This window comes from Plecotus auritus, assembly GCF_963455305.1.
Source record: "Plecotus auritus genome assembly, chromosome: 2".
NCBI classification, from domain to species: domain Eukaryota; kingdom Metazoa; phylum Chordata; class Mammalia; order Chiroptera; family Vespertilionidae; genus Plecotus; species Plecotus auritus.
In genome coordinates, this window is record NC_137771.1 from 29,859,625 (window position 1) to 29,880,925 (window position 21,301).

General features: G+C 47.1%; 1 protein-coding gene across 4 annotated transcripts; it reads left to right on the plus strand.

Annotated features, from left to right (window-relative positions):
- Window positions 1-7,870: 7,870 nt before the first annotated feature.
- On the plus strand, window positions 7,871-21,301 carry LOC308241850 (type III endosome membrane protein TEMP). 4 transcript variants are annotated; one of them, XM_080655514.1, is made up of 5 exons: window positions 7,871-7,996; window positions 8,525-8,590; window positions 20,034-20,075; window positions 20,303-20,416; window positions 20,560-21,301. In XM_080655514.1, exons 4-5 carry the CDS (start codon window positions 20,398-20,400, stop codon window positions 20,880-20,882), a joined length of 342 nt encoding a protein of 113 aa, XP_080511640.1. In that variant the 5' UTR covers window positions 7,871-7,996; window positions 8,525-8,590; window positions 20,034-20,075; window positions 20,303-20,397; the 3' UTR covers window positions 20,883-21,301. The 4 variants fall into 4 exon arrangements, with proteins under 4 accessions (XP_080511640.1, XP_080511639.1, XP_080511642.1 ...); XM_080655513.1 differs by lacking the exon at window positions 20,034-20,075 and having other exon boundaries at window positions 8,525-8,603; XM_080655515.1 differs by lacking the exons at window positions 7,871-7,996; window positions 8,525-8,590 and adding an exon at window positions 18,156-18,177 and having other exon boundaries at window positions 19,565-20,075.

The window sequence follows — 21,301 nt, forward strand, 5'->3', positions numbered from 1 at the left end:
AAATGAAAAAGGAGAAGTAAAAACTGACTCCACAGATACACAAGGGATTGTAAGAAAATATTATGAACAACTATATGCCACCGAACTGGACATATCCCACCAATGTAGGTTTGTTGTTGTTTGTTTGTCTGTTTGTTCTTTAGCACTTCCTTACTTCCTGGCACTAACAAGATACTCCAGGCTCATCTTGTATCCTTCCTGTTCAACCCTAGAATCAGCCATCTCTGTAAGAAGCTCTGGTTTCTTCTGAAAATGACATTAGAAACCAAAAGTAGGGTGCCAGGTCTGCTCATTGACACTGGAGTGTCATTGCTTCTAGGCTTTCTTAGCTGACAGAGCAAGGGAAAATATATGTTTACACCAATGCGTGAACATACACATATCTGTAAATATTTTTTATTTAACAATTTATATTAACCTTAACATGAGTTCATAAGGATGTCTCCAACTCTAATTCATTACCACATGGGTCAGGGGCAGTGTTTTTTGTTGTTAATCCTCACCCCCCAAAAATATATATTTTTCCATTTATTTTTAGAAAGAGTGAAAGAGACACAAAGAGAGAAACATTGATATTGATTGGTTGCCTCCCACGCATGTCCCTTGCCTCCCACATGTGTCCCTACCAAGTCTGCAACCGAGGTACGAGCCCTTGATCAGAATCAAACCCGAGACCCTTCATTCCACAGGCCAATGCTCTATCCACTGAGCAAAGCATTTAGGGCAGGGGTAGTGTTTTGTTTTGTTTTGTTTTGTTTTGTTTTGTTTTTATCTCAGAGCCATCCTCTCCCCACCAAACACAACATCCATCCCTATTGTTTGTTTCAAAAGCATATTTTCAGAAATAAATCATATCTGATAGTGACAACTTATTCATAATTAGACCTGAATGTACTTTTGAAAATAAAAAAGGTTATTTTTTAATGCCAAAAGTAAATGAAAAAAAAAAAAAAGGTTAACACATGATTATCAGTGAATTCACCTCAAGGATCAGATTTATAAAAAGGCTACTTGAAAGAGAAGAGTTTTCCTCTGGTCAGAATAGCCAGGAAAACTCTGAAATAGATTAACGAAGCCCTATCAGAAAGTAAAATATGGCAGATTGTATTTTTCCAAATTGGCCACAACAGTCTGTTCTGTGCTACATGTTTTTCTTACAATGTGACCTTGACATTTGTCCCACTGAGAGGATTTGGATGGCACTGACTCGTCATCATATGAATGCAGAGGATGTGATGCTGCGTGGGTCAGAAAGGTGAGGCGGCTTCTAGTTTGTTCTTGGAAGCACTTGCACTGAAACTCTGAGCTGCCATGTACACTGTCCAACTTTGCTGAAGCCACCGTGCTGAGAGGAAGCCCAAACTAACTCATACAGAGAGACCACATTGAGAAATATTGAAGCTATGTGAGGAGAAAGAGAATCTCCCCACCAAGAGTTTCCTCAATTCCTGACTGATGGAGACTGTGAGAGATAATAAAACAATTGTTGTTTTAAATGACTAAGCTTTGGGTGATTTATTTCACACCAATATTTGCTGGAACATAAAACGTATTATATGTAAAGTCTCAATAATTAAAGCAATGTGGTACTGGCAGTGAAATAGACCAATGGAAGAGAAAAACCAGAAATGGACCCAAATGCACATAGGAATTTATTTTATTTATTTTTATTTTTTTTAAATAAATCTTTATTGTTCAGATTATTACAGGTGTTCCTCTTTTTTCCCCCCTTAGCTCCCCTCCACCTGATTCCCCACCCCACCCCATGCCCTTACCCCCCGCCACTGTCTTCATCCATAGGTGAAAGCTTTTTGTCCAGTCTCTTCCCGCACCCCTCACACCCCCTCCCCCCTGAGAATTGTCAGTCCACTCCCTTTCTATGTCCCTGATTCTATTATATTCACCAGTCCATTCTGTTCTTCAGATTTTTTATTCACTTGATTTTTAGATTCACTTGTTGGTAGGTATGTATTTGATGTCATTTTGTTGTTCATAATTTTTATCTTTACCTTTTTCTTCTTCTTCCTCTTTTTAAAGAACACCCTTCAGCATTTCATGTAATCCTGGTTTGGTGGTGATGAACTCCTTTAGCTTTTTCTTGTCTGTGAAGCTCTTTATCTGACCTTCAACTCTGAATGATAGCTTTGCTGGGTAGAGTAATCTTGGTTGTAGGTTCTTGCTGTTCATCACTTTGAATATTTCTTGCCACTCCCTTCTGGCCTGCATAGTTTCTGCCGAGAAATCAGCTGACAGTCATATGGGTGCTCCCTTGTAGGTAACTAACCATTTTTTTCTTGCTGCTTTCAAGATTCTCTCTTTGTCTTTTGCCCTTGGCATTTTAATTATGATGTGTCTTGGTGTGGTCCTCTTTGGATTCCTCTTGTATGGGGTTCTGTGTGCTTCCTGAACTTGTAAGTCTATTTCTTTCACCAGGTAAGTTTTCTGTCATTATTTCTTCTAATAGGTTTTCAATATTTTGCTCTTTCTCTTCTTCTGGCACCCCAAAAATTTGGATGTTGGTACGCTTAACGTTGTCCCAGAGGCTCCTTACACTATCTTCATATTTTTGGATTCTTTTTTCTTTTTGTTTTTCTGGTTGGGTGTTTTTTGTTTCCTCATATTTCCGATCTTTGGTTTGATTCTTGGGGTACATTGATCTACAGTTGAGTTTCTGTATATTCTTTATTTCAGACAGTGTATGCTTAATTTCTGACTGGTCCTTTTCAATTTTTTTGGCATTCTCATTAAGGTCCTCAAAGGTCTCACTAAGCTCCTCGGAGGTCTCATCAAGTTTCTCGGCTGTTTTTAGAAGATTCTTGAGTAACCTTATAAATGTGGTTCTGAACTCTATGTGGTCCAGTAGTTTGCTTTCCTCCATTTCTCTCATTCGTGACATGTTTCTTTGTCTCCGCATTTTGCTGCTTCCTTGTGTTGATGGAGTGGCTTTGTGTGGTAGGTGACCTATAGGGGCCAGTAGCTCAGCCTCGCCAATCACCTGAGGTGGACGCCTTTGGTACACCCCTTTGTGGGCTGAGTGCAAAGTCTTGGTGTAGTTAAGCCTTGATTGCTGTTGGTACACTGGGAGGAATTGACCTCTAGGCCAATTGGCTGTGAGGACCCGCTGTGTCTATAATGGAAGAACTGCTGCGCTGGAGACATGCTTATGGTGCAGGACTTGTTTCAGTGGGGCTTTGGTGCTCACTGAGTCTGCTTCTTGAATGTGTCACTTATGGATGTGAGGAGTTGAAATCTGGTGTCTCACACTGACCACTAGGTACACTGGCTTCTGGATCTCCAATGGGGTGCAGGTCAGCACCCCATTGGAGATCCAGAAGCCGGTGTACCTAGTGGTCAGTGTGAGAGGCCACCCAGCAGGAGCTACAGCAAGAACTACAGTTTTCTCTTCTTTGCTTGGGGTTTGGAGGTTTTGGAGCTGTCTGACCCGGGCTGCAAGTTTGCTAGGTTAAGCTACGATAGGGCAGGCCATTCATATGCTAAAGCCGCTGCTTGGAGCTTGGGTGGGTTCGTAGATTGTGCAGGGCGGGGTCTCAGGGCGTGACTAGGCTAGGGCGTGGCAAACAGCGATGGCTGCCAGTAAGCCGGCTCTGCGTCTCCGACTGTGTCCCCGCGTCCCGCGCCCCAGCACAATAAACAATTGTTCCTGTGCGCAGCCCTGCAAGCAAGCCTCCCTCACTTTCCGACCCCACGGCAGACAGTCCAGCTTCTCCCCGTAGGAGTTTGGGTCCCCTGCGTCTCCCCAGAAACTGGAGTTCGGAGTAATGGGGAGCTTATCTCCCTTCGGGTTGAAAACAGCAGTGCTTTCAGTCACCCGTCGCCAGCCCGATTCACGTGTCTCCGTACCTCAGCTTTTCAGCGCTTGTGCACCCCTCAATGCTGTTTGCTCTTTCCTTCTAGTTGTAGAACTTCCACTCAGCCAGCTTTCCCGTGGTTCTGGGTGATAGACGTTTTGTCTTTTAGTTGTAGTTTTGAAATTGTTGTGCGAGGCAGCAGTTTAGGTGTTTACCTACGCCGCCATCTTGGATCTCTCTTCGCACATAGGAATTTAGCATACATAAAAAGTGGCATTTCAAATCAGCAGGAAAAGTTGTTTTTTTTAATAAATGATGTTGCAACAACTGGTACCTGTCTGTAAAAAATAAAGTTGGATCTATATTTTACATCATGTATATTAAGATAAACTCCAAATGGGTCTAAGATTTAAACCAAAAAAATCAAACCCACAAAAGAATGAGAAGAAAACATCAGTGAATTACCTTATAACTTTCGAGTGGGTAACCTCTCTAACTAAGCTTCAAAATCCACAGACCTTAAAACAAAAGATTAATGAAATTTACGGCATATAAAAAAAGCCCTAAAAGGGAAAAATGAGAGACAAATGTCAAAAATATTTATAACTCATAGATTAGGAATCAATAAAAACATAAAATCCAATGGGCAAAAATTATGGAAAAGATAACATGTTAGTACATAGTCTTGCAGAAATGGTGGTGGAATTGAGACCCATTTGGGTGAAATTGTTATGCAAATTATTCACACACACACACACACACACACTGGTGAAATTTAAGGCTGGGTTGACTTAGGGCAGTGGTCGGCAAACTGCAGCTCTCGAGCCACATGCAGCTCTCGAGCCGCGGTTTGCTGCTCTGTTGACTAATGAGTTTGCCGACCACTGACTTAGGGGAAGACAATTAAGCTCTCCAAGTTGCCCCTCAAAATTGACATCAAGGCCACCTGAAAATAAGTGTCAAATGAGTCCTCTTCTAAGTAGCAGAGACTCCTTCCATGGAAGCCTATCAGACAAGGGTAGACTACCTGGGTGTCCATGCAGTTATTTCTCAAAATAAACAAAGTGAGAATCCCATCTTTGCTTTTTGGATTTAAGTCATGCTATCCTATCTAATAAAAGAGTAATATGCAAATTAACCATCACTCCACTACACCCACAAACCATGCCCACAAGCCACACCCACCAGCCAATCAGGAGCGAATATGCAAATAAACCCAACCAAGATGGCTACTGCCACAGAGAGCAGGAGGGAAGCTTGGGTTTCCCCAGCAATGGAGGAAGCCAAGCTTTCCACCTGCCCTTGCCGGCCTAGGCCTTCACTCAATGCTACAAAGTTTCAATGATAGAAGATACATAAAACCAAACAGAAATGGCGGCAGCCACAGAGCTGGAAAGAGCAGGAGGCTAGGGTTGCCCCCGGCGATGGAGGAAGCCAAGCTTCTGCAGCCCTGGCTGGCCCAGGCCTCTGCTTAAGGCTACAAAGTTTCAATTATAGAAGACACATAAATCCCAACAGAAATGGCTGCTGCCACAGAGCAAGCAGAAGGCTTGGCTCCACTCCAGGCTACAAAGTTTCAATTGTAGAAGATAAATCAACCCCAGATACCAGGGCCTCCGCTTGGGTTGCCAGGGTGTGTGGCCAGCCTGCAAACTACCACAGGCCCCTCGCCCAGGCCGCCCCACACCCCAAGGGAACCCCCACCCTGATCCTGGACACCCTTCAGGGCAAACCAGCTGGCCCCCACCCGTGCACCAGGCCTCTATCCTATCTAATAAAAGAGTAATATGCAGATTGACCATCACTCCAACACACAAGATGGCTGCCCCCATGTGGTCAAATATCCTGCCCCCATGTGGACACAAGATGGCCACCACAAGATAGCCAGCAGGGGAGGGCAGTTGGGAGGGACCAGGTCTCCAAGGGAGGACAGTTGTGGGCAATCAGGCCAGCAGGGAGGGCAGTTAGGGGTGACCAAGCCGGCAGAGGAGGGAAGTTGGGGCGACCAGGCCTGCAGGGAAGGGCAGTTAGGGGTGACCCGGCTGGCAGAGGAGGGAAGTTGGGGCGACCAGGCCTGCAGGGAAAGGCAGTTGGGAGGGACCCAGGCCTGCAGGGGAGAGCAGTTGTGGGGGACAAGGCCTGCAGGGGAGTGCAGTTAGGGGTGACCAGGCCTGCAGGGGAGGGCAGTTAGGGGTAACCAGGCCTACAGGGGAGGGCAGTTAGGGGCAAACAGGCTGGCAGGGGAGCAGTTAGGCATCAATCAGTCTGGCAAGGGAGTGGTTAGGGGGTGATCAGGCTGGCAGGCAGAAGCAGTTAGGGGCAATCAGGAAGGTATGCAGGCGAGCAGTTGGGAGCCAGCAGTCCTGGATTGGAGAGGGTGCAGGCTGGGCTGAGGGACACCCCCCCCCCCCCGCACGAATTTCGTGCACCGGTCCTCTAGTTATATATAAACTGTGTAAGACCAGTATGTGAAGTTGAATGCTGCTTTGTTTTCCTTGGTGATTTAAAGGAAATGGGTAGTTCCAATATGCCTCCCCTCCCCCATTACATTCCTATGTTCTCCTAAAGCATGCCCTTGTGTCTTGGATCCTAGAATATTCTGAAAAGTATTTAAGATATTTCTTTGTTATGTGCAACCCCAAATGTGTCTATCTTTACATATTTCATAAATGCTTTAACTCTCTAGTGTTTGTCACAATAATTTGTGAAGAAATAAGTAAAATGTTGCTCAAACAACATTACAAAGTTTTCTCTTGGTTGAAATAAGCAATACGTTATTGAAATAAAATAAGCAACAATTCCTAAGTCCTGTCTTTGCCTGAAATCGACTTTACCAATAAATAATTGTTCATGTTGATCAGCAAAGGAAAATAAAAGAAAAAAATAATACTTTTCCTTTTTTTTTTTTAGGTTAATAGTTGGTAACAATGGTGCTTTCACTTAACTTCAGTAGCAACTAAAGCCATATGTCAATTCAAAAACAGTTTTTGCTGTTCTTTCAGGAAATACTTCCATAGTGAGAGGAAGTTGTCAGCAGATGCTCTTGGAACACAGGCTGCAGCTCTGTACCTGAAGTTAGCGGGTGAGCATGCGTGTTCTCACTCTGGGCTGAAAAGATGTGCCAGGTGTTTATGACAAGCTGTAACGAAGACTGTAGATGACTTGGAATCCATTGCGTTCTTTTTCCTTGTTGAAAAAAGAAAACTTCTGAAAACAAGCCCTTATTTAAAGGAAGCCCCAGTTAATCCAACAAAGCTTTGAATAAATTCCCTTTTGTACAAACTGCTTGACAAAGACCATTTGGCCCCAAGGAACCCATTGAGGCCAGAAGCTGGAATCAACACCTCACAGAGGGCTCAGACAGTTCAAAGCTCAGGACCTACTTAAAACATAGCAGACTTTTACTGACCTTGATCAGAATGAAACTTACCTGACAAAGTAACATAGGTCTTATGAAGAACACCAACATACCTCAATTGTCATGAATAACAGTTATTGAACATTTGCAGGTGCCAGGAACCTTTACTGATGCCGCCTCATGGACTCTCTGCTTTTTGAGGTAGGTTTCATTATTATTCTCCTCATTTTACAGATGAAGAAATTGGTGCTTTCTAAGGTTAGTTAAGTGGTGGAGCTCAACTCTGATCCCAGGCCTGCTAGATGGTCTGACCTAGACAACAAGTAGGTTAAAAGTCTCTGCCGGAATTTATAAACCCAAACTCTTAAAACTGATTTCAGAAAGCCAATTGGTATGTACTTAGAAAGCACTAGAGATTTTATTCTGGAAAAATAATAAGCTCAACTCTGTGCTGTGTTATTATTGAGTGGGGCCCCTTTAAAAGGCAAAGATGGACCAGCAGAGACGGGCAGGCACCAATTTTCAGGGTGTCTTGCTTTTAAGGTACACCAGGTCCTTGCTTCACCCCAGGTCACTCTGAAATCCTAGAACCAATAGCCTCCGACACAAATGACTCATTGTTTTTCTGCTTCAAACCACAGCAAGCCTACTTAGAATACAAAGCACATTTTATGAGAGAAAGCTGCCACCCCAGGCCACAGCCACACATTACGGCAGCATCCACAGCCTGGGTGAATCACAGGATTGCTTCCTGGTTGGCCAATCTCACTTTAAATGTTGTTTGAGGATGACAGCACAATGAACCTCATGATTCATTCATCTGACACAGGTATGAGAGGGAAACTTTTGAAGGCAGAGTCCCCAACTCCCACCCTTTTTACCTGAAGACATATTGGGTTTTTGCCATTTCCATTCTTGCCTCCACCCTGATGAAGGGGTGCTGGTGCAACAAGATGAGGGAGGAGGCTTCTGGGCCCCATGGAGAGACATGCCTCCTTCCAGGCTTACAGAGTGCCTGCCACCAGAGGAACCGCCCCAAACTCTAGGGGTTTCAGGTGGGCAAGGACGTTTCTGATTCCCATAAGAAAGCAGGAATGTGGGAGATGACTATTCCTATTGTGTGGGGAGACAGGTCGGGGAGGGGGCACCACGATGGGGACACTGTCCAGCTGGTCTGCCACCTCTGGCCATTTGCCTGGCATGTCATCCCTCTGGTGAGGGTGTGGTAGTTCCCTGCCAGGTCTGCTGAGCTCTGTTCTCCTAGACCCAGTTACCCCAGAGATAACTGAACAAGGAGAGGGCACAGACTGCTACCTCATTACCCGGGGTGCGTCTGATGTCTAATTATATATCCAAGGTGGCAGATGGAGCTGGTGGCTGGGGACAAAGTTGTCCCGTGAACCTGAGTGCTGGATCTGATGTGGTAAGCATTTGAGGTAATTATACTGGAGTTTCAGGGTGGTGTGTTTGGGGATGTAAGAGGCTTGGTGAGCACTCCCTCAGGGCTTCATGGAATACCTGACAGACTCGTCCACCTTGAGGAAGTGAGCAAACCCTAGAAGTTGCAATCTCAAGGCATTTCGTTAGTCTCAGGCCTGGGTCTGGGAAGCTCCTCTGGGGATATAACCTTTGAGCTTACCTTAGTGCAAGCATGTCAAACTCAAAGGCTAACACAGGCCCTAGCCGGTTTGGCTCAGAGGATAGAGCGTCAGCCTGCCAACTGAAGAGTCCCAGATTGGATCCCGGGCAAGGGCACATGCCCAGGTTGCGGGCTCGATCCCTAGTAGGGGGCATGCAGGAGGCAACCGATCAATGATTCTCTCATCATTGTTGTTTCTATCTCTCCCTCTCCCTTCCTCTCTGAAATCACTAATATATATATATGTATATATATGTATATATACATACTAGTGACCCGGTGCACGAAATTCATGTACATTAAAAGGGGATTAATTAGAGGAAATAATTTAATATTGCTATTTGCCCTTTCTCTATAATAGAAGTGTCAGAGATGGAAGAAAATTAGTAAAATGTATATGAAAACCTTCCTTCTATCAGAGTCTGGGGCACACCACGGGGCCCAGAGTCAAGTCCCCGCCCACCCACATGCACCTCAAAATCGCATGAGACCCAGATCGGCCTGCACTCCCCCATTGGGCTAGATCCAGACCTGACCAGTCCCACCCTTGTCAAGCCCTGCCGGGCAGGGGGCATAGCCTCAGGTCCCATGGCCTGAGGTCCCCCAGCCCAGACCGGGGCGGGGGGCATGCCTTGTGGTCCTCCATCAAGCCCCACCAGGTGGGGGACACAGCCTGAGATCCCCTGTCAAGCCCCACTGTGTGGGGGGCATGGCCTGAGGTCTCCGGCCCAGCACCGGGAGGGGGGCACAGCCTCAGGTCCCCCATCAGGCCCTGCTGGGCGGGGGTGCGGCCTGAGTTCCCCCAACCCAGCACTGGGGGTACACCTTGAAGTCCCCTGTCAAGCCCTGATGGGTGGGGGGCATGGCCTGAGGTCCCCTGTCAAGCCCAGCCAGGCAGGGGGGTGCAGCCTCAGGTCCCCTGGCCCAGTGCTGGGGCGAGGGGATGGGGGGCATGGCCTGAGGTCCCCTGTCAAGCCCCACCAGGTGGGGGGTGGGGCCTGAGGTCTCCTGGCCTGGCGCTGGGGTGGGGAGGCAGCCTGAGGTCCCCTAGCCCAGCACCAGGACAGGAAGCGCACCTTGAGGTCCCCTGTCAAGCCCTTCCAGGTGGGGGACACAGCCTGAGGTCCCCTGTCAAGCCCCATGGGGGCGGGGGAGGGTGTAGCCTCAGGTCCCTGCTGATTGCTCGTTAAGGCTCCTTATGGAAACTTGGCCTCAGCTGTGGGTGCAGCCATCTTTGTGATGGAGTGATGGTCAATTAGCATATTCCCTCTTTATTAGATAGGAGATATATATATATATATAATTTATTAGATAGGAGATATATATATATATATATATATATATATATATATATATATATAATGGCTAACATGGGCCAAATAAACAAGGTTTAAGTTTATGTGGGCTGCAAACAAACAAAAGCTTCAATTTTCATAGAATCTAGGTTTATTTCGAGAGAGACATGCTGAATACAAAAGGCTGAAATAAATGAGTAATCATTAACATAAAATAATATAACATTTTAATAAAAATTAATATTTTTTCTCAAACATTAACTTACCAGACACTGAATAATTGCACAAATTAATAATCGTAATGCAAATAAACCCATTTTTCTTGTTTTCCAAAAGCAAAATATTTCCTGTTGCACACACCAAACAAGTCAGTACAAGACTAATGACGTGGCAAACGGCTGCTAAAATATTCACTGCTAGTATTAGTGGAGAGAAATAAGGCGAGTATTGGAAATGAATGCAACACGATTATAGTAATCAGTCATTAGCGAACATTGTAGTTTGTTATTAATAATTATGTATAATTGGATATTGTAAAAATTAAGTTACAGAATTTTTATTAAAACGTTTCTTACATACCATTATATTGGCTGGGCCGCAAAAATATTCGTTTACATACCGTTATATTGGCTGGGCCGCAAAAATATTCGTTGTGGGCCGCATGTTTTCATCAAGCTTCAAGGCCAGTCCCCGCTGAATGCTGGGGCATCTCCACATCATCAATGGCAGAGCAAGAGTGGGGAAAGGCCAGCCTCCGGGGAGGGTGGGGCTGAACTGCAGGGTGCCCTAGGGAAGTGCTGACTCTACAGTCAGGAGGCTGGAAGTGGCTGGAAGTGGCTGGAAGTGGCTGGAAACAGGCAGGTCCCTTCAGAGGTTTGCAAAGAAGGGGTCCTCTATCTATTCGAAGGAGCACTGTTCACAACAGAAGAGAGGGTCCTGCACTCAGAGTGCAAAGGGTTAACACCAGTTCTTAACCTGGAGGGAGCAAGTGAGCCCCCTGGAAATCTAACCACTCATCAGACAAGTTTTTTTTTTGTTTGTTTGTTTTTAAATATAGGTTGGAGCAAGAATCTGCTAACATGGAGAGTTGGTACTTTATTTTTGTAGGCAATTGGAGACTGTCATGGAGAAAGGTATTGTTTCTTTTTTTTTTAAAATATATTTTATTGATTTTTTACAGAGAGGAAGAGAGAGGGATAGAAAGTTAGAAACATCGATGAGAGACATCGATCAGCTGCCTCCTGCACACCCCCTACTGGGGATGTGCCCACAACCCAGGTACATGCCCTTGACCGGAATCGAACCTGGGACCCTTCAGTCCGCACGCTGACGCTCTATCCACTGAGCCAAACCAGTTAGGGCAAGTTGTTTGTTTTTTTTAAAATTTTTTTATTGATTAAGGTATTACATACGTGTCCTTATTCCCCCATTACCCCCTACCTCCCATTCATGACCCCACCCCCTTGTTGCATCAGACAAGTTTTTATTGGGCACCTACTACATGCCAGGCCTGTGAGCATATTTGTGACTGGATGTACATGTGCATTTTTCTGTTCCCATCAACTTCTCAAAAGGGAACTACACTATCCCTAAGGCAAAGACCCTGGTCTGCAGCAGGGAGGGGCTGGGTCAGATGGAGGAGGAAGTGGGTGCGAGGTGGGGAACCCAGACACCCCCCTCTTTTTCTTGCTCACTATTCATTTCCTTTGGGAAATATAATCAAATCTTTGAAAGGCAGTTATAGCTTTCTGTCACTCGAAATGATTGTGAGGATTCGAACACTTTGATGGCAAATCTTACTCATGGGAGCTGCTAAGAAAGAAATTCTGAGATGTTCTAAATTAATTCACAGTGTCCAGAGACTGAGAGAAAGAGAAGAAACTATTAGTCTATTAATGGCTGCAGACTGGCTAACTAAAGACTCTCACATTCCTGTTTTGCCTGTTGGAATGTTGGATTAATTTCCAGGTGGCTACTTCCCAAAATTATTTTAGTTAGGCCCCATCTCACGCCAGGAGCGCATCCCCCCTTCCCAGCCCTCCACCCCTACCCACTTGTTTACAAAAGGGCTTTCCAGACTGCTGCCCCAGCTAACGTATAGACATGGACATTTCTTCATGAGGACTCAGCTATCCCAAAGCTGGCCCTCTTTACCTTCCCCCACCCCTTTGCCTATATTTCCTGTTGCGCATGCCAAACAAGGTAACTTCTTTCAGACAGGTATACCTGTCTTCTCCCTCCCACCTACTTGATGTATAAAAGGCTTGCAAAACTCTGGGATGGGGGGCGTGCTGTCTTTTCTATGCAGCCATGCTGCTGGTGGTTTAGACTCCATGCCTAAGGATCCACCTTGGACTAGCATTTTGGCTCGGAAAAACTTTTCTTACAAAAGACTTGCAGCCGTGGAGGTTAAACATTTTTAGTTTAACAGAGAAGAGGGATGTAGTTGGGAAAGATGCTGGGCCTAGAGTCAGAAGACCTGGGTTCGAATACTGACTCTGCCATTTATTAGTGGAGCCATTAGCATGTTATCATGAGACCTCTGATGCAGAAGGTTGAGTTAATCACACGCTTCAGATAACAGTAAGACCCCCATGGGTCTGTAGGCTCCACCTCAGAACCACTCGATGGTTCATATCCCCAGGCTTGTCTTTATCAAGAATTGCATCTCCTGGTAACCTCCATTTCCTTATGCCGCCCTCTGCTCTCCACTTCTTACCTTTTCAACGTACTCTCTCTAGTCCACCCACAATTTCTCCTAAAATCAATTGATCCTACCACTTTTTCAGGGTTCCTCACACCTCCCCACCCTCTCCTCACTTCCCTCTTTACTGGGCCCAGCTTACCTACAAATTCCCACCCTCTCTCCATCTTCTCCCACCTGCACTTGGAGTGGCTAGAAAACAAAGACAATTAATCACCCTCACCCCAAGGTGCTACCTGGTGAGCCTATCACATGCTGGCAGGCTCTGGATGACCAATTCACACCTTTTCTTTCTCTTTGAACCCCGAACCACTGTACTCTCAGCTGATGACATTGCTTCCTATTTCTCTGGAAAAACAGAAGCCCTGGGAAGAAAACTTCCTAAGGCTCCCATCATTTCACCTGTATGCTCTGCCTTCCTCAGAGGGACTCTCCCTGCTCCTGCCCAAGGTCAACCCTCCACCAGAGCACTTGACCCCATACCCCTTGATGCCTTCAGGACTTCACACCCTTCTCTCTTCCTTCTGCATCATCAATTTCCCCTCTCTCCTGGATTATTCTGGCCAGCCTACACACATGGTGTAACAACTCCTAACCTAAAAAAAAAAAAAAAATCCTCCATGATTGCACCCCGCCTCTAGTGTCTGCACCACTTCTCTGCTCCTTTAAAAAAGTATTTATTTACGAGAGAGAGAGAGAGAGAGAGAGAGAGAGAGAGAGAGAGAGAGAGAGAGAGAAACATCGATTTGTTGGTCTACTTATATATGCATTCATTGGTTGATTCTTGTATGTGCCCTGACTGGGAATCAAATCTGCAACCTTGGTGTATCAGAACAACACTCTAACCAACTGAGCTACCCAACCAGGACTTCTCTGATCCTTTTAAAGCAAAATTCTTTGAAGAAGTGGTCACCACTTCCTCTGCTCCCATACTTGGTGCATTGCTCCAGTCAGGCATTCGTCCCCACACTAGTGAAGGTGCTCTTACCCAAGTCATCAGTGACCTCTACCTGGCCAGTTTCAAAGTCAGTTCTCAGTCTGTATCTCAGTTGACCTATCACCAGCATTTGATGTAACTGACCAAGCTCTTGCCCTTGAAATACTTTCTTCTCTGGTCTCTGGGACACTCTCTCACAGGTCTGTCTCCCACCATGCTGCTGGCCATGCCTCAGTTTCCTTTCCTGCTTTTCCTCAGCCCCTCTCTCCCTCCTGCTGTGCTCTAGAAGTCAGCCCTCAGCCTTCTTCTCTCTCTACGGCTAGATAACTGGCTTTAAAAATCATCTACATTTTGCGGCTGCCCAAATTTTTTATTTCTAGCCTTTATCTCCCCCTGCATTCTGGCCAAATTTATGCTACTGCCTACTTAGGATGCTACCTGGATATCTCACAGGCATCTCACATCTAACATGTCCAAAAACTGAGGTCCTGGTTGCCCTCCCAAACCTCTCCTTTCCGGAGTCTTTCCACTTGAGTAAAGGACATCTCTATCCTACTAGCTTCTCAGGACAAAACTTTGGAGTTCTTTGTGGTCCCTTTCTTTTTCTCAAACCCGGCATCCAGTCAGCAAATCACATAGGCTTCACCTTCAAAATATATCGAGGATCTGAGCACTTCTCCCCATTTCTACCTGAGCACCCTGAGGCCACAGTCCCTCTCTCCTGGATGATAGCAACAGCTTCCTAACTGTCCTCCCTCCTTCTACCCTGGCTTCCTCTAATCCAGTGGTCGGCAAACTGCGGCTTGCGAGCCACATGCGGCTCTTTGGCCCCTTGAGTGTGGCTCTTCCACAAAATACCACGGCCTGAGCGAGTCTATTTCGAAGAAGTGGCGTTAGAAGAAGTTTAAGTTTAAAAAATTTGGTTCTCAAAAGAAATTTCAATCGTTGTACTGTTGATATTTGGCTCTGTTGACTAATGAGTTTGCCGACCACTGTCCTAAGGGTATAGAGCAAATGTAAAAACATTCATTCTTTACACAGACGCCAAAGGATATTCCCTCAGTCCTCTGCTTAGATCATCAATGGTTTTCCATCTCATGGAGGGAAGGACCTGATGAGGCCCCACATGAGCTGACAGCCCCCCAGTTACTCTTCCCATGTCTCCCCACTTACTGTGCTCCATCCAGCTGGGCTCCTGACGTTGCTTGAACAAGCCAGCCTGCTCCTGCTTGTCAGTCTTTGTCAGGGCTGTTTCCTCTTTCTGGAATGCTCTTCCCCTAGATGAGCATGGTTCCTGTCTCCCTCTTATTCATATTGCAGCTCAAACATCCCCTCTTCAGGGAGTCCCCCCTTTTTCTGACTAATGGAAAGTAGCAGCCCCCTCCACAGCTCCCTATCACCTGAAGCTATTGTATTTATTCATAGCCCTCACCATGATCTGAAATGATCTTATTTATTTGTTGTGTATTGTCTGTCTTCCCCACCAGAATGAAAGCTGTATGGTGGCGGGAACTCTGTCCCCAGCAGCTAGCACAGTGCCTACCACAAGGTTGCCAGGGCTGCCATGGAAGGTGGTAAAGGTTGCTCACTGCACCGGAGCTCTGGCTGAGGGGCTAGTGGTGCTGATATCCAGCCTGCTCTCTGCTCTCCATGCTGTGGGGGACCCAACAGGTTGTCCTCTGCTATATTCGAATGCGTGTCTATGGGCTGGCTGTGGCTCTGTGATGGGTGATCAATAAATACTCATGAAATAAATGACTGACTGATGGATGTGCAGACCTTTCCTTGCTTTATTCTGTGGAACGTCTTGCAAATTCCCCTCTTATGGCTGTGTTTTCTTTATCTATTATCGGGCTAATTAATATCTAATAGTGTAGTTATGAAGATTAAATGAAATAGTTCAGTAAAAGCTGGCACAGGTATGATTTCATTTGTAGGAAATATCCAGAACAGGCAAATCCATAGAGACAGAAAGCAGATTTTTGTAGCTGCTGGAGCCTGGAGTACAGGGGAAATGAGTGAGTGCTTAATGGGTAGGGGGTATCCTTTTGGTGTGACAAAAATATTTTAGAACTAGATACAGTGATGGTTGTACAACCTTTTGAATATACTAAATTGTGTACTAAAATGTGATGTGAATTAGGTTATGTTATATGAATACCTCAATTTTAAAAACAAACAAACAAACAAACAAACAAATAAACAAAACAGTACAGGTGTTCAATGAATACCTTTTGAATCCTATGATTTCCTTGCTTCAGAATCAAAGCAAAACCCCAAAACTTCCTGATTCCTCACTGTCCCATTATGGGTAGTATTCACTTTCCTCTTATTCATTATTTCAGAAGGAGTTATTGTTGGTGTTTTAGATGTTGGGGACTTGAAGGAGAATGAGACAGATGCAGACCCTAGCCCCAGAGTTTCCAAGCTCACAAGAGGCCCTGCCAAATAAAGAGAAAATCGCAATAGTGGTGGTCAGGGCAAAGGGAGAGAAGTGCCAGGTCTGAGGGGGCACCGAGGGTGGGAGGAGGAACCCAGACTAGGGAGAGTAAGGGAAGGCCATCTATATAAAGAGGCACCTAAACTAGGGCCTGAGTGAGGAGTAGGTCTGGGAGAAAATCAGCCTGAGAGATGATGGACAAGTTGGGGGCGGGGCTGAGATAGGGGAAATCAGGGGCCCCGGGAACGGGGCATGTAGAGCCTGGGAGATGAGAGCATGATGGGTTCCAGGAGTAGAGAACAGTTTGGTGTGGCTGGAGGAGAGAGTATGAAAGGTAAGCACCAGATGAGGTGGGAGACCTAGGAAGGAGCCATTGGAAGAGTTCAGATTCCATGATAAAGAAACCAAGGTCCTGCAAGGTCCTCCACTTTGTAGCCACAGTTCTGGCTTGCCCCACTTGCAACCCCTGGGCACAATCCTTGTTTGGGTTGTGGCCTGAGGGACCCTGTGAAATTCTGTGCCCACATGGCTTAGCTCATGCAGTCCTTCCTCCCTTACATAGTCACTGAGAGCCTGCCCTCTGCCAAGTGCCGGCAACCCAGAGACTGTTAAAACTTGGCTCCACCCTACAGAGCTTCTGGGTTAATGGGGGAGGCAGCACAGGGAGAGATTATAACCGGACAATCAATGGGTCCGTGCTGCCAGTCACTACTTGAGCCATTTAAGCAGAGACAGGGTGGAATCATATGAGCGTTTATTCCAATAATGCCGGCAGTATGGGAGAGCAGCAGGTCATCCACAAAAATCTGCTCTGCCCCCCAGCATAAGCCAGCTGCTTATACTGGGTAGAAGGACAAAGATTACATGGGGAAGTAGGCAAAAGGGTACAGATGGGGAGGGTGGGCCATGGGCCGCATTTCCAGGTGAGCTCCCAGGTCCCACGTGCAACTCCCAGCCAGGTTAGAATGCGCCTTCTTTAACCAGAACAAAACAATCACAGTTAACAGAGCATGATTAAGATTTCTTACAATTATAGCTGGTCCCCAATATTCTATTTCTGCCCCTATCAAAATCATTACAAGATACATAGAGAAATGCTGTGATAAAGGGTGCGCAGGGCATGCAGGAGAGAGAGTGATGAGAGAGAATGCTGGGGCATCTCCACCTGGAGAGAGCAAGCTTGCCGGGGTAGACTGAGGGCTCTGGGAAAGTGACTCCTGAACTGTATCTTCAAGGACAAGGAGTAGAACAAAAGGGAGTTTCAGAGCCTAGCTTTGTGGGGTCACAGGATCCTTGAGATCCAGATGAAGGCTTGAAACCTCTATCCAGGTAAACATATACACACCATAACCCGCCCCCCCAAAGATACATGTACCATCCCCCAAAGACCTCTGAACTCACACGCCCCATTGACCTGCACATCCGCTCTACACATACACACACACACACACACACACACACACACACACACACACACACACACTTGCAAGCAATTTTAAGCGTGTCCTTGGCCTCTCTGGCTTTGCCTGAGAAGAATGCCCAACCCCCCTGCCTCCCGGTTCCGGCCCACCGCCTTCACGGGTCTGCAAAGCTCCCTCTTCAACTCCGGACTTTGTACCTGTCACCAGAAAGTCATTGCTAATCTGGGCCGCCAGCCTGAGCCGCAGCCTGCTGAAGTGCCTGCCCCTTCTAGGACCCATAGGACCACCCCTTTCTCTCAGGATCCCAACAGCTCCAGCCCACCCCCCTCTCCCCTGTGGTGGGGGTGGGGGTGGGGGTGAGGCCTGTGTTGTAAGGTTCTCCGCAAAAGCTTGGGAAGATGTAGTTAGTCTTCCCGGTTGTGGGCGTTGCCTGCTGCCCTGCCCTCCGCCCTCACCGGCAGCTTCAGCCCCACTAGCTGCGTCCTCAGGTGAGTCAAGCGGCAGTTCTGGCCCGCCCACTGTCTGCCGGCCCCAGCCGGAAGCTTCCTCCACGGACTGTGCACAGTTCCTACAGGTGAGTAGCAGAGGGAAAGAATTGGGGGGCTGGGAGGAGGAACCCACAAATCCCTGAGGGCTCCTGGGAGCAGGAAAGGAGCTACAAATGAGGGTGGGTGTGTATGTTGAAGATCAGAGGAGGTGTGTGTTTGTTAGTGGAAGAAATATGACTTGAGGGGGTGGGGTGACTGCCTGTGCGTGTGGGTAAATGTCCTTGGGAAGAAACCACAGGGACAGGGCAGGAAGGAAAGGAATAGGAGTAAAAGAAAGGTCAAATGGAATTCAATTCATTTCAATTTAACGGAATCTTATTTTTTGAGGACCCAGTGCACAGTGTGGGGCCCACAGTAAGGCACCCATTGAATGTTATTCATTTACCCCTCCGTTCTAATTTCTCCTGTCCCACCCCTCACCCCCACTCCCATATTCACTCTCAGCTCTGTCCCTCACTCAACTCACAAACTGGCACTGAGCAGCCAAGTGCCAAGCTCTCTGGCAGTCCCAGGGCACAGGTTAATCAGCCCAGTCTTTGCCCTCAGGGAGCTGCCCATCTAGTAACTGGCCAGTTCTGACTGGTAGTTTATGGTTTAGTCCAGTGAAAGGGGTCATCCCGAGGGGCCTGGGACAATCTCACCAACTGGCGTGACCTGATTTAGCATTCGAAATGGTGGACTCAAAAAACTGAGAAGGGAGGGGGTGACTGGGAAAGAGGGTGGGTGAGGTGGGAGGTGTCTATGTGTGTGTGGGGGAGGGGCGGGGGCGGGGAGGGAACTGCAGGAAGAGGAAGAAGAGTTTGGCCTGAGGGCCTTGTGCTGGATTGTGTGGCTGAGGAATTTGCATGCAGCACTGGGTGTGGGGAGCTCTTGAGGGATTTTTAAGTAGGGGAGTGAGGGGGGCCAGATTGGGGCTTTAGGCCCATCACTCTGGGGAATGAACTAGAGATGGGGCGAGACCAGTTGGGAGATTATTGTTAGGGTTAAGGTACAAGATGAAGGCAGCTTGGACTGGGGAAGTGGCAGTGGGTTGCAAAGGAGGGGGATAGTCATTCCAGAGATATTTAGAAGAACTGATGGACTTGGTGACAAGTTGGTGGTGAGGAGGGAAGGTCTCGTTAAAGTATTGGTATGAAAGAATATGGGGGAGTACTCCCCTAAACTAGGTGCTTATCTCCTAGGTACTTTCTTAGGTTGGATACTCCTCCCCAGGAGTATCTGATTTAGGTACTTCACCTGCAGATAATCTCTAGTTCTAGCTGGTCCTCCAACAGGTACTTCCCTAACCTAGGTGCTCTTCCTCTATATACTCCCTAGATTCAGGTGTTGCCCCCCCGCCCCCGCTCTGATTCAGGTGCTCCTCCAGGTATTTCTGAGTCTAGATGATCTTCTCCAAATACTCCCTTATTTCAGGTGCTCCTTCTCTAGATCCTCTCCAGCCCTAGTGATTCTCATCCAGATGATTTCCTGATTCAGGTGGTCTATATTTGGCGACTTCCTGAATACAGCCTCCCTCTGAGGGCTCAGGTGAATAGACAGAGATGTGCCTGAAGGACTGAGAGTAAAGGTGGGTTAACAGGAGCCCCTGACTCAGGAGCAGAGGGGCCAAGTCTTCCCTGGCTGTGCCTGAGACCCCCTGCCCTGGGTGAGGATTGGCACTGTCTTCCACATGTGGTCTCCACTTTGGCTTGTTAACTCCAAGCAATTGCTGTTGTCCAACCTCTGGGAGCCAGGACTGCCTCTGCCCCCACCTCCCATCCTCAGCTTGCCATGCAATATGGCAAACTGTGCCCTGGGCTGGAACTTTGGCTGAATTAGTTTACCCTTCTGGGCCTCAGAGTCCTCAACTACAAAGAGAATAATGTTTTTACCTACATTACAGGTTGCTGTGAGCATGGTACCTGAATCATACAGTGTGCTCAGTGTAAGTTCCAGCATTGATTTAGGTTTTCAGCCACTTCCAGAGGTGGACCCTGCAATATTTCCTTACGAATAGCCCATTTCTCAGCTTGTTTCTCTCCTGTGAATAACTGTGTATGGTTAGTTGTCCAGTCTCCAGCGTTTGTGTAGCACCCTAACACGACTGAGAGTGTGGCCTGCTACGTGTGCCCTGTGGCATCCCTGACAGCCACACCTCTGTGTATGTTTCAGGATCTGTGCCCCAGGGCTGCCTCTCACCTGGGATCTGCTTGGAGCCAGGGCTCTTCTGACCAAGCCAAAGCTCACAGGTGTCTCCCAGCTACTCCATGAGTGACACAAACCAAAGTGAGTAGCAGTGAGGGAAGCTGAAGAGGGGGGCGGTTTCCCCTTAGATGCTGGGGTTCGGGGAAGGACCCTGCCCCGCTCCTCTCGGTTTCCCTAGAGAGCCCATCTGGAGCCCATTCATAATGCTGTCCCTTTCTCTGCAGCCATTGTGGGACCCTCGGGACTCCCCACGGTATCGGCCATGACCCATGGGCCAGGCTCTGGAGCCCGGGCATGGCCTGTGCTGGTGGGGGTTGTGCTGGGAGCTGTGGTCCTCTCTCTCCTCATTGCACTTGCTGCCAAATGCCACCTCTGCCGCAAATACCGCATCAGCTACCAGCACCGCCCACTGCCCAGGACAAGGAAGGGGATCTGTTCGGAGGCCGGTGAAGATGATGATGATGATGGTTTCATTGAGGACAATTACATTCAGCCTGGGGCCAGCGACCTGGGGACAGAAGGTAGCAGGCACCATTTCTCCCTCTGAACCCCGACCTTTGGACACCCCTTGCTTGACAGCTTAAGAACTGTAAATACTACAGTGAACCTCAGGGATGGAGGTGGCTAGGATTTAAGGGCTGACCAGGGATTGAGCAATTCTTTCATCCCTGACACTAGCCACCAAAGTGACAATGACCCTCTCTTGCTCAATAACTCTCAATGGCTCCCTGCTATTCTCAGGATAAAGCCTATCAAGGATCTAACTATGGAAATGAGGCCTCTGTCAGTCTCTTGGTTTGCATTCTTCCTACTTAACTAGTTATTATTATACACCAGTTGATAACATTTAGCAGATGAAAATCAGTGTGCCAAGTTTCTTATTGAATTTTTTTCCTATCAATAAAGTGGGTAATCTAAGTAGTTATAATATATTCTGTTTTTGACAGGTATTAATAAATCTATTTT